General features: G+C 39.2%; 1 protein-coding gene across 11 annotated transcripts in view; it reads right to left on the bottom strand.

Moving 5' to 3' along the window:
* The window catches only part of TNS3 (tensin 3), a 192,327-nt gene that overhangs the window by 51,451 nt on the left and 128,001 nt on the right, over positions 1-12,875 (bottom strand). For all 11 annotated transcript variants that reach the window (XM_014261721.2, XM_088056446.1, XM_088056512.1 and 8 more), the window contains one exon: positions 2,864-4,126. In XM_014261721.2, coding sequence (XP_014117196.2) covers positions 2,864-4,126 — 1,263 coding nt within the window. The remainder of the gene's footprint in view (positions 1-2,863; positions 4,127-12,875) is intronic.

Raw genomic sequence — 12,875 nt, forward strand, 5'->3', positions numbered from 1 at the left:
AATGTACATCCTAGCTGACACTCACACATTTCATTCTTATGCACATTCTTCTAGCTTTGCAGGGCACTGGAAACATGCACACACCTTTTAAGGTATACATTTTCTGCATCCTCACGCAGGAAACCAGATAATTCCACCATCCTCCTACAACAGAACCTTCAAGTCAGAGGCATACACACCCTGAATCACATTGATCCCATTCACCTCCAGCACTGGTTGCTCCTCGCAACAGAGGGATTCATGCAGAATGTCTCATTTGTCCCATCAACCTCACTAAGACTATTCAGTCCTGATCTGCCAACTCTCTTTATCACAGGCCAATTCATTCTTCCCTAATGTACTTGTTAGGTTAAGGACTGTTTAAGTCACAGAGTATAGAACTCCCTCTAAAACCTGAATTTGTAATATTAGCCATTGTGAGCAACTGTTGTTTTGGTTATCCATCATTAATGGCTATTTCTTCATCCCCATGGCAGCCAGCATTTATTTGTGCTATCAATTACAGCTCCTGTGCTGCACTAGTTTCAACAGTTAAGTGCCTTGGATGTTCACCTGCTTATCTTAATTCTATGAAATTCTATGAGTCTACTCCAAGGTAAGATAAACCACATTCAACACATTCTGGAGTATGGCCACTCCTCCCAGCTTTATGCATCAGCAAACTTGCTGGGGAAGCACTCTACCCCTTCATCCACGTGATTAGTGAGTTAAACAAGACTGTTTAGGATTTAGACCCCTAAACTAGAGGCATCTGTAGACTGTGCCACTGACCAAAGTCCTCTGAGACCTGACATGCAGCCAGTTCTCAATCCAGTGATTCAGATCAGTAGTGTATATAGGGAAAAACATTCCAGTGCTCCTCATTCCTAATATTCATTCAGGTAAATTGCTTTTTCCCCATGCTCATTCGTGCACACCATGCATGAATAAATGTATGTTTCTGTATATTTCAATGGGGCAAGTCCAGATATATAAATAAATAAATCTACAGCACTTGGAAAATCAGTATGTGCTGGTGACCTCCTAGTCTCAAAAGCAGAGGTGGCAGCACACCACACATATGTGTTGTTTTACCTCTGGAGCCCTAAGAAACTTTAAAATCAAGCTGCTGCTAGCATAAATTGAATGTTACTTGCAGAAGTCAGAAATGGAACATTTTAGCACCTGACATAAAGACAAACTTTAAAAAAATATTATTATTCTAAAGCTATACAAATTATTTTTTTAAGTTTTGTTTAATTAAGGGCTATTCTTATGTTCCTGACTACTAGTCTTTCCTTTTCTTCTGTGCCCTGATACCTACCTCCCCTCAAATATCCAGGATTTTAAGTGCTGTCTATATCTTTATATTGGATTCCCTTCAATATGGAAATTTAATTCCTTAAAACAAATCCTCTTCCAGATCATTCCCCAAGTACAATTATTTTCATTGGTCTTTATTTACCTGATGTTAAAAATGGAAGAGAAATTACAGTGACTCCTACTTCCTTTGAGATGACCAGAATCTGTGAGAAAATTTCAAGTATCTCTTTTAAGCATCATATATTCAAACATCTGTAGAAGGTGTCTTATTCTAAATGATCTCTTTATCCCCTTCACTAGGTTTACTGTATATAAAGGGAAGAGTTCTCTCCTGCTAGAAAAATCTCAATTTGTCCATTGGCAAATAACTTGGAAAGATTCAAGAGAATTACAAACTAATGCCACAAAATACATATTGTGTATTTAAAAAAAAGTAGCAGTGCATCTCACATTTATTCATCATGGATTTTTGGACTTCTTCGATCCTCAGCTACCTTCCTAAACTCAGAACTGTGATTTCCCCTTCCCTACAAGAATCACCATCCTGGATCACACAGGTGTGCCCACGAACAGGCACCACACACTAGTTAGGGACATTCACCATTGAATGGTTTAGCATATCCTACTGGGCTTGAGCAGAAGCAACTCATTTGTGTCCAGTGAGGCCATGGGCCCATCTTCTGTCATGCTGGCTAATACTCAATCAAATGCTGGGGACATAAACAAGTTTTTCATTGCATCATGACTGGAAACAAGAAGATGAAAATGGAAGCGGAGAAAGGGAGGCAAGGGTTTTGCTGGAGAAATCAGACCATATGAAATTTTCAAACATGACAGGACAGGCAAGATCTTATTTGTCTCGTATCTTAGGTAGACCATTAATAATAGGTTTAGTGGACTTAGCCAGAGGCACACTACTCATACTTTTGCAAAGCTGCTAGTTGTAGTAGCATTATTTAGGCAACATAGTCAGCAAGTGTTGTGTATTTAATTCCACCAGCTGTAATCATTTCAGAGTCAGAGATAACAAACAAGCACTGTGACTTGTAAATTTTTAAACAGAAAACTTTCCAAAAGATCATGTCTTAAAATACTTCACTGGGAAATTATTTGTGAAAACATTGCATAGAAATTTAATGCCAGCATCATTACACTATATTTGAAGATAAAGTTGTTGCCATTTTTCTAATTTAAATGGAAATAGTAATGATGAAAAACATACACCACTAATGCCTTCTAAAAATGTCTCAATGTACAAATTCTGCTCCCTTATAACTTAAATTCACAGCAGAAAAAAAACCCCAACAGATGATCTATAATAGGTAAGAACTCGCTGAACAGTACTTTTTTTCAAGCAAAAAGGCAAGTACCTGCAAAACTCACTTATCTTACATAAATTTGATTTCATATCTTGGATGATTATGTAAAGAGGGCATCACAAATAATCCCTTGTTAATCATTGTCAAAGTTTTTAAGTAATGACCTGAGGGTCCTGCTGTACCATATAATGAACACACAGCTGCTAGAAAGAGTATTATTTTCAGAAAGTATTACAGCTTACCATGCCCAGAGGGATTCCTTTTTGTGACCTCTATTTTGTCATGGAAGCCAGAACTACTGTTAAGCTCTTCTATGTGTGCATCAAGGCTGCTGAAGCCATTTACTTGATTTCTGTCACTGGTGAGAGTGTTAATGCGGGTTGGGATAGGTTCAAATGTAGGGTCTAACTCCAAGATCAGCCTGTTCAATTGTTCAATGGACTGATCAATATCCAAAGTTGGAGAAGCTGGCAAGTCCCCAGCATTTTGTCCTAGATCCAGGCCATTTGTGTTCCTTTGAGGCATTGGCCTTGACTTAAAACTGTCAGCACTTGCATGTTCTTCAGCTTCTCCAGCACCCAGCACGCTTCCTAGCCCTCTCTGGACAGCAACTCTGCTGCTAGAGCCACGTGTTGGGGCATCTGGGACCTGGGACTGGCTCTGGACACTGCCCAAATTCTCCACAGTGTTATGAATGCCAACCCTGATTTCATTCTCTGGGGCAAAACCATACTGGTGAGCAGTGACCATCTGCTGCTGGCGCACCCAAGTCTGAGTAGAGTAGTTACTTGGGCCATAGGCTTGTGGGTGGGGTGAGACAGAAGGATTCTGTTGCAGCTGCTCAGTTGACTTTGGCTCAGTGCTTCCAAATGATCTCTCATAGAGGGAATCCACACCAATTCCCAGGTCTGCAGCAAAAGCTGCATTGTGATGCTCTTCCCCAGCATTACTTCCAAAGCCATCTGAAAGAAGTGAGTTCTGACTGCTCTTGTGGCAACTGAAGTTCCCTAGGTGGGTGGAGTGCTGCCCTTCTGAGGAAGACAAAGTCCCAATGCTGTCCACACTGTGAAGGTCATGATTAGGCATTTCATCATCCAGAATATCAGTCTCCCTGTCCTTCATTTTGGCGACTTCATTCATGTGAATTTGAGCTGGCACTATGTGGCGACTAGCACTGTACTTGCTTTGAGCATCTGTCATATCCTTGGTGGTGCTGACAGAATCCTCTAGACCAAAGCCACTAAGTAGCTGGTCCAGTTCTGCCTTCTCTTGTGGGCTCAGGCCCCGTTTAACTCCTGGGACAAGGCGTTCCTCAGTCTTGTCAGTTCTGATGGAAGCGGTGGAGTGTCCTGAATCACTACTGACAGACAGGGTATGATCACTGTGATCAGGACTGCCTGTAACATGAACACCCTGAGGAACACCTGGGATGTTGCTGTCTGAAGAGCTCTTCTTTCTCACTTTTGCATACAGACTGCCATCAATGGGACCTTGGGTATGCAGCACTGTGGAGATATAAGTAAAAAGGAAAAGGAGACATAAGAACAAGGCATCACATAAGGGCTTTGAATAGTGTTGTGCCACCAGTAATGGCATAGTTTCTGCAAAACTGAATTGACTTTGTAACAACAGCAAACACCAATGACATTATATTCTTTGATTTTACAACGCTTTTCTTGATGGAAATGCAGTATGCCATTTGTAGCTCAAGATGAAATAAAATCCTCTCTTTTTATGCTGTTTTGAGTCCGTGCTTGTGGCTCCACAAACTCTTCATACTAATTTAAAGAATCCCATTATTACAGCACTAGAAATTTTAGAGGTAGCTACTATGTATTCCATTCAGAGCAAGAATGGTAAAAACCTACCAGCAATGCTTGCCTTTAATACATATACTACGTAATTATGACTTCATCCATTTTTACGTGATGGCCTGACTATACTACAAAGAATCATTTTCTCATTTTCTTGGTAGTACAAGGAAAAGATAAGATTTTAATCAGAGCTACAGTCCTTGGAATATACATAAAGACTCATCACAAAGGAAGGCACAAGTAAATGTTAAGAGTATGACATATCTACATATATGGAGGATCTGGTATGCATGTCATATTTTTGTTTCAAAAAAGGACTAATAAACTTAAGTGGAAGCCTCCACAGAAGTAACTATATTTGCCTTACTCCCATCTAACCCATCACACCTAACACATCACACAGGTTAGACCAACATGAGGTTGAAGTATGGCTACTGAATTTTATCCAGTGCTGAAAACGAGCACAATTCTATCTCTCAAGAAAAGTTTGATGAATAAATACGTCTTGTGTCTGTAAAACCACGTAAGTAAAGTACTTTCAAAGGACTTTATGTTCATTTACCAGAATATTTATATTAAGCAGATATTTCTGAAAAACTTCTCCTACTCAAGTCTGAGAATGAGATTAAGAAAATTAAACCATTACAATTTAGGAACAGGCAGACTTTTCTCAAAGGTAACCATCAGCTATATCTGCTGTAGTTCAGAATCAAAAGCCCCATGCATGTCAACTATTAACTCTACTACACATTTTCAAAATGTACGTAGAACGGCATCATGATCATGAACTTCCAAATTAGTAAGCTTTTTTAGGCAATACCCATTTAGAAAAAACATTATGCAGAAATTGTACTCACAATGGTAACAAAATTAATTTGTTTTTATAATGGCAAGAAAAGTAGTCTGGTTGGAAAAAGTTTTCATTATGAGACACACTGACATGGTTCCATCCATTAAAAGACCTACATCCTAAAGGTTATATATGGTCTTAACAGATTTTAGCTAAACTAAAGGACAATCTTCTTTCTAAGGACTAGGAACTATTATTTGTCTGATGTTGATTTTTAAAAACAGCATATTCAAAACACCAAAATATTCCTTTTCAGAAGAAGTTATCAAACTAAGCAAAACGGAAAGCAACCCCCCTTGATGCAAAATTTCTATGTGGATCAAGTTTGATGTGCAAATTGCATGGTGAAAAGGGCTGCTATGCATGAAGCTGAATGTATACAGATACTTTAAAACAATATTTATGAAAAAAGATGTATCAAAAACACAGCCAAAAGATAGTTTCTCAGGCTCTTTCATGCTGTGATATCTCATAAACTCTCACTGCCTTCTAGGACAATGAAGCATACTTGGTGTTTCATGTGGAAGTATTTAGATACAGTTATCACAATAAATTGCAGAATTTTTTAAAAAACAAAAAACTAACTAGAACTAGGAGTAACTATCAGGTGGGCTTTTTTATTGTATGCTTGGTTTTGAGTTTAAAAACTAGAAAACTATACAAAAACCTGCTTTGTTTGGAATAGTTGTATATCCTGATACAACATAGACTTGAAAAAGTTATAGGTCTAAACTGGATGCAGTGAAATAAACAGAGAACCAGAACACTTGAACTATTACAAAGTCTTCCTGTCTGACTGTTCTGTTATTCAAAACTAGGCTCTGTGCTGTAAAAATGCTGTCAGCCTAAATGCTGCAGTGGATTGACCTTGGCTCTCATGCCAGGTGCCCACCAAGCCACTCTATCAGCTCCCTTTCCAGCAGGACACCAGAGAGAAAAATAAGATGGAAAAGGCTGAGATAAGGCAGTTTACTAAAGCAAGAAAATAACTGAAGTTTGCACACATAAGCAAAGGGGGTCTCTACTTCCCAGCAGAGAGTAATGTTCAGCCACTTCCCAGAAAGCAGGACTTCAGCACAACACACTGGAGAGGTTGCTCCAGTAGGCAAACAGTGTAAAGTAACAAATGCCCCCATTCCTCTTCCCTGCCTTAGCTTTTATATCTGAGCTGACATCATATGGTATGGAATACCCCTTTGGTTAATTTGAGTCAGCTACTTTAGCCTCGTTGTGTCCTCTCTCAGCCCACTTGACAGGAGGAGGGGATGAGAGAATTGTTCAAGAGACAGCACCAGTGCTGTGCCAGTGCTGCTCAGCAGCAGACCAAACACTGGTGTGTTATCAACTCCTTTCCAGCTACCAATGCAAAGCACAGCACTGGGAGGGCTGCCAAGGGAAAATTAACTCCAGCTCAGTCAGACCCAATACAATACCTCACCAAGATCAAACATTCTAGCATGCAGATTTGGTTCTCCTTGAAGAAATTGTAAGTATAAAACAACTGTCAAATTCTCAAGTACAGCCATGGAAAACCTTTGTGCATCTCCTTCCCCTAGCCCTCCCAGCACCATCACACAGTACCATCCAAGCACAGTGTCAGAAGTACAGAAAAGACAGACACACTGACAGCAGACTACTGATCCAAGGGTCTTGCATGTGTGCGCTCTGTAAGATTCAGAGATAACCCTGTCCAGTATTTCCTCCACTAATACAGAATTTTCAAATTTATTCTGTATCTTGCTTGAAATGATAGGCAACCCCAAATATTTGGGAGTCTTCCAGCTGTGAACTGTACAGCTTCCACTCTGAAGAAGAGACATGAGTACAGCTTACTTAAAATTCCATTTAGAAAAAAAACAGAACAGCAAAACTCACAAACAGAAAATTAAGTACTGCATTTATGTGTTAGTACAAGCCTTAGCCTTAAATGACTTCAGGATTCTCAGATCGCTTTTAAGTTAAAAAATATCTCTCCTGGGTAACCAAAATTTTATTGTATTCCATATCTATCTGTGCCCAAGATTGTTATTGTCTCCTTAAGACCCAGCTATGTGGCTGAAAACAGGGCTGGGGGTTGCCAGGGTTTCTTTAAAAAGTCAGAGCACCCAAGCCAGGTTCTTCTTTGCCTGGTGGCTTTTGCTCAGGATGGAGGCTTCACTTGATCAGAGGTTGTATCAGATAGGTTTTTCTGGGCTCACAAAGATAACAACTAAAAAAGCTGAATTTCACAATCAGAAACTGTTTCAGAGTAAATTTTGCAAACTCTGTTAGCAGCACAAAGCCTGAGCCAGTCCTCAGGCTGGGTCACCTCACATCTGTGCCAGGACACCATTTTAGGAAGAAGGACATCAGTGCTGAAAGTCTGGTCCCCTACCAAGTTTCAAAAATCCCTAAAGCAATCTCTTGAAATTATGGCTTCCCAAAAAGAAATCTCATTGATCACAAGTAGGATGGTGAGCCTGACAGACATTACTTTTGATATTTACACTAGAACTTGAGGAGACATATCATGTGTCTACAAATGAAATGAGAACAGAAGAGTTTGGGACCTACTGATTTTTGGCTCTAAATTTAAATACCAATATGATATTATTACATATCACAAGAAAACAACTGTGATTGTGAGTCAAAACAATTTACTTGGAACTAGACAATTTGCTCTAATAGATAGCCACCTTTTTAGGAAACAAAAAATACCACTCTGCATTATAAACAGGTAAGAAAGAATGAAACTCACAGCTAAACAAAAATCTAGCTGTTCCTGAGGAGTCTGGATATTTAAATTTTCAGCTTTTAATAGTGAAAATAAAATGCTTATTGCATGTGACAAAATTATTTTCTAATTTGCACATTTGAAGGAAAGCATTCTTAGAATAATTTGGAGTTTTTAACTATCATCACAGAATATATCATAGAACGGTTTGGGTTGCAAAGGACCTTAAACATCATCTAGTTCCAACCCCCTGCCATGGGCAGGGACACCTTTCACTAGACCAGCTTGCTCAGAGCCCCATCCAGCCTGGCCTTGAGCACTTCCATGGATGGGGCATCCACAACTTTTCTGTGCAGCCTGTTCCAGTGTCTCTCCACCCTCTATTTATTCTTTACATCTCATCTAAATTTCTTCTCTTTCAGTTTAAAGCCTGTCCTGTCACTATATGCTCTTGTAGAGAACCTCTCTCCATCTTTCTTGTGGGCTCCCTTCAGGTACTGGAAGGCTGCAGTTAGGTCACCCCTTTTTTACCTTTTTCATTTCCAGACTGAACAAACCCAATTCTCTCAGCCTTTCCTTACAGGAGATAATGAAATTCATTCATTCTTCCAACCAACTTGGTGGCCTCCTCTGGTCTCGCTTCCTGTGCTGGGGACCCCAGAGCTGTATGCAGCACTGCAGGTGGGATCTCACCAGAGTGGAGGGGGTGAATCACCTCCCTCACACTGCTGCCCACACTGCATTTGATACAGCCCAAGATACATGTGGCTTTCTGGGCTGCAAGAGCATGTTGCTGGGTCATGCCCAGCCTCTCAATGACCAGCACCCCTAAGTCCTTCTCAGCAGCACTGCTCTTGATCTGTTCATCACCTAGCCCATACTGATATTTGGGGATGCTCCAACTAGGTGCAGTACCTTGCACTTGATCTTATTAAACTATAAACAATATATAATCAAACTATGAATATATACAACCATATATATATAAAAGCTATATATATCTGTGGTTTGTTTGTTCATAAAACTAGGACAAATGAACTATTCCAATACTACAAATCACAAAATACAAGGGTTTGTAGTTGTTCTTCTATTATATAATATCTTTATTTCATATTCCACCTTTTTCTTAAACATTATTTTAGAATACCTCTGCACTAAGACTTTTGGACTTCACTTTACCCTGGTCTTCATCCATGTGTTTCCCAAAAAAGGTAATAAACCAACTTAATTGTAAAAGTAAAGTTATGCATATAGGAAGGGAACAGTTTTGACAAAAGAGAATGAGGAAAGGTAACAGCAGTGCAACATTTCATTCTTTACACTTTGCTAAGTAACAGTACTGCAGGGGCCTTATAAATTCAATACCTCATCTCCATGCACAACTCAGTCCCTGCTACCATTTTTTCCAAGGAGGCAACACTTTAAAATGCAAGAGAAACACAGCTGTCAAAAAACAAGATCACAAGAGAGGTGACCTAATTAATAATAGAATTCAACTAAACCCAAGGGACCCACTTTCAACCTGACCACTCTTTCCACGAGTTGTTCCAACTCTCTGAACTGCCCAGGCTGAAGCCCAACAACATTCCCATGCTGAATCTGAATTACACACACATACCCCCAGTATCAGGGACCCTCTTGTAACTGAAAATCTCAGAGCAAAGGTTATGTGTGTATTTTCACTCCTCTACCTGATACACAAAGAGCAACTTATTTAAAAATTAGTAGCATATACCAAATACTAACACATACCAAATTTAGTGACATCCTTCCAAGTCTGTGTTTTCCTGGCACTCCTCTCCTTGAAATCCAAATACCCAAAGGCAGGCTTGTGAGTTAAAAATATTTCAGTCTCTAAGCCTTTTGACTTGTCCCCACAGCTACCCGCTGTCCATTCATCACTTGGGAAAACATACACAAATGAAAACCAGCTAGGTAAACTCATGCACCACAAATTCAGCAAGAGCTGTTCTGATCCAGTCCACCTGAACAAAAAGATGATTGCAAATACACAAACTTTTTCAAACTGTACCCTTGTTCATGTTGCAGCAGGAAACATTACAGAAGATCTGGATTATCTTTTATCAACCTCATAAATAAATACTTTTACCTTCAGGCAAACCTGGACAAGTCCTGAGCTGCATTCTTTTGAAGTTAAATCTTTTTATGTGCGCTTGTCTTTTCCTTTCTCCCTCTCTAACAAAGACAGGCCTTCATTCCTTACAAACTTTTCCTGTGTAACTCCTACAAAATCCATAGAGAAATATATGTGGTTTGTATTTCCAGCTCTTGAACCAAACAAAGCTACTTACCTCTTTACTAGGCATGACAAGGAATTTTCTGCAACAGTCAATCCCTGGCTTGTTTACATCAACTAAATTTCCTAAGCAAAACTCTGCACATAGGAAAACCAAAGTTAGGGCAAATCCTCGGGCTTAAAAAGGCCAGAAATATCTCTACTCCTACTGGGTGAGCTGCAGTCACTGTTTCTGCTCCTGGAGGTAGGCAGTCTTGCTAAAGAATCATGAGACTTGTATCAGCCAGAAAAAGCAAATGAAAATGTAAACAAAAGGGAGGAGCTGGAGAAGGCAATCATGTTCAATGAAATCTGAACTACGGCAGCCAAGGAGGAGTGGAAACATATTGGCTAAAAAGGTAATTCAGTCTACAAGCTATTTCCTTACAGTGGTTCTTTTCACAGTTTGTTTCAATATCCAAAGATTAGCTTATTTCAGTTTCTAGATAACTGACATAATTCTTGCCAAAATAAACAGCTGCTAGAAAAAGTTGTTCTCCTGCACTGACCAATCAGGCTAGACAATCATCCATATCTTCAAGAATTTGTGTATTACTGGAATTCTCAAGCAGGAAAAGCTTTCTGGAAATCCTGTAGCAGTAACACTTATTATTATCTAGCAGCTGCTGCTCTTAAGCTCCCAGATCTGGGATTTACCTTCTCTGTCTCTGGAATGAATCACCTCAAACTAGGGGAAATGAAGCTGTTAGTTCCTACTTTAGCAACAGCCGTATTTCACCACAGAGCAGCCCACAAACTTTTGCTCTAAATGTTACTCCAAATATACACATACATCACCACCAGACAGCTGTGCCCCTGGACAATGTTCATTTTTTGTTTCAGGGACTGTCAGCACTTTAGTGACTTCTCAGTTGAACAAAAGATAAAAGTGATTCTTGTATCCCCAAAATATATCTACCTGTTCATTGTTTATGCAGGAGTTAAAAGTTAAGTTTAAACCTAATTCAGAAAGCACATGCTTTTTGGTTCAAATGTTGCTGTTCTTGCAAATCAGTAAATGGTTGCACATGAAACAAGTCAAGACTCTGATAAAAGACACAAAGCACACAACACAAGGTATGCTGGCAGTACTTTTCCAGAACCGGAGAAGTGGCTCTCTCCTTTGGGATGATGCAGAATTGCTGTTAAATTGGAAACATCCCACATTTGCCTCAAAGATATGAAAAGAAAGAAGTATGTTAAAAACTCCTAGTGCAAACTGATGAGTCTCACTTAAGATGCAAATTTAGTTTTAATCTCACTGCATTTTGGTTCTTTGTGAGTAAAAAAATCCCAGCTCTTTTCCTTGATTCAATTACAGGCCTCTTTTGCTCCTTCATAAGCCTGAACTGCATGTACATGCCAGTGATTTTGGACATTTAACACTGAGCATACTTGAATATAGACTGAGGCTCAACACTAATGCCTGCACTTAGCTAGATTACCAGAAGAAATACAGACAACATAATAGCATCACTGCATAAATTAACTTATCCTGTGGATAAGCTTACCTGAAACAGATTCATTCAGACAGATCACCATGCTGCTCAAATTTTATTGTTCTAGATATAGAACAATATGGTGTTCTTGGTGGTGCTCCATCACAAGAATGCTTTGGGATAACCACTGGTTAAACCGATCCATGGAGGTGTTTAGAAAGATGTTCTCTAACCATATCACTCAACCGTTTTTGCGTCTTCTGTTATCAGTACCACGCTTCCTGGGATGCATCACCTTATGCAGTAGTAGGTACTTTTGGCTATGTGCACATTCCCACACCTGAGGTCAATTGGATTACTAGGTATCACTTCAGATACAGATTTAAATTTTGTAAACAAGGCTACAATATACACCTCTTCAAAGGTTTTATGCTGACTGTTGCAAGTACAGATGATACCGGGACTGGTACAGAGTGGCAGAGAAGGGTCATGCAAATGAACCAATCACAATGAACTGATCAAAAATTTGGCGGAAAAAATATGGATTTTGAATACCTGTCATCTTAGAACCTGGTATGGCCCAGCTGTGGTGCTTTCTACAGTTTGGAGACCTAGAACTGCATTTAGTGCAGGTCTCAAACTGTGACATAAAAAGTAGGTCCTGATTTTGTAAATTGGTACACAAGGCTGTGAGATCAATTTCTGGTCCATAAATATTAATCTGGCAATCCTTTAGTATGTTTTTAAAGAGGTTTTAGGAAATTATTATTTGAGGGTAACAGAATTTTAAGAGAAAGGAGTCATCTATCACTTTTTTCCTTAACCTGACCCAAGCAAGCCTGATATTCATATACACATTGCATTTTAAACAAAACTAGTTCTCCAACATGAGGGAGCAGTACCTAAGTCATCAGGAAACTGTTTAGTTTACTAGGTTTCTCACAACCCTGAGTACAACAGAAGAATAAAGGAGGCTGAAGAAAACAAGGCATGCTATCACAAAAATAAAAAGTGAACACTCTGAAAGGAAAAAAAACTGACAGGATTATTATTAGCAAAATGCTAACAAGAACACAAAAAGATCACATGAAGTCCTTAAACCTTTGAGATTATTTAATTATTAAATAATCAAATTTAAAAAA

The sequence above is a fragment of the Pseudopodoces humilis genome, chromosome 1, assembly GCF_049639895.1.
Source record: "Pseudopodoces humilis isolate 2021_Gansu_Grassland_sample_001 chromosome 1, ASM4963989v1, whole genome shotgun sequence".
In the NCBI taxonomy this organism is placed as follows: Eukaryota; Metazoa; Chordata; class Aves; order Passeriformes; family Paridae; genus Pseudopodoces; species Pseudopodoces humilis.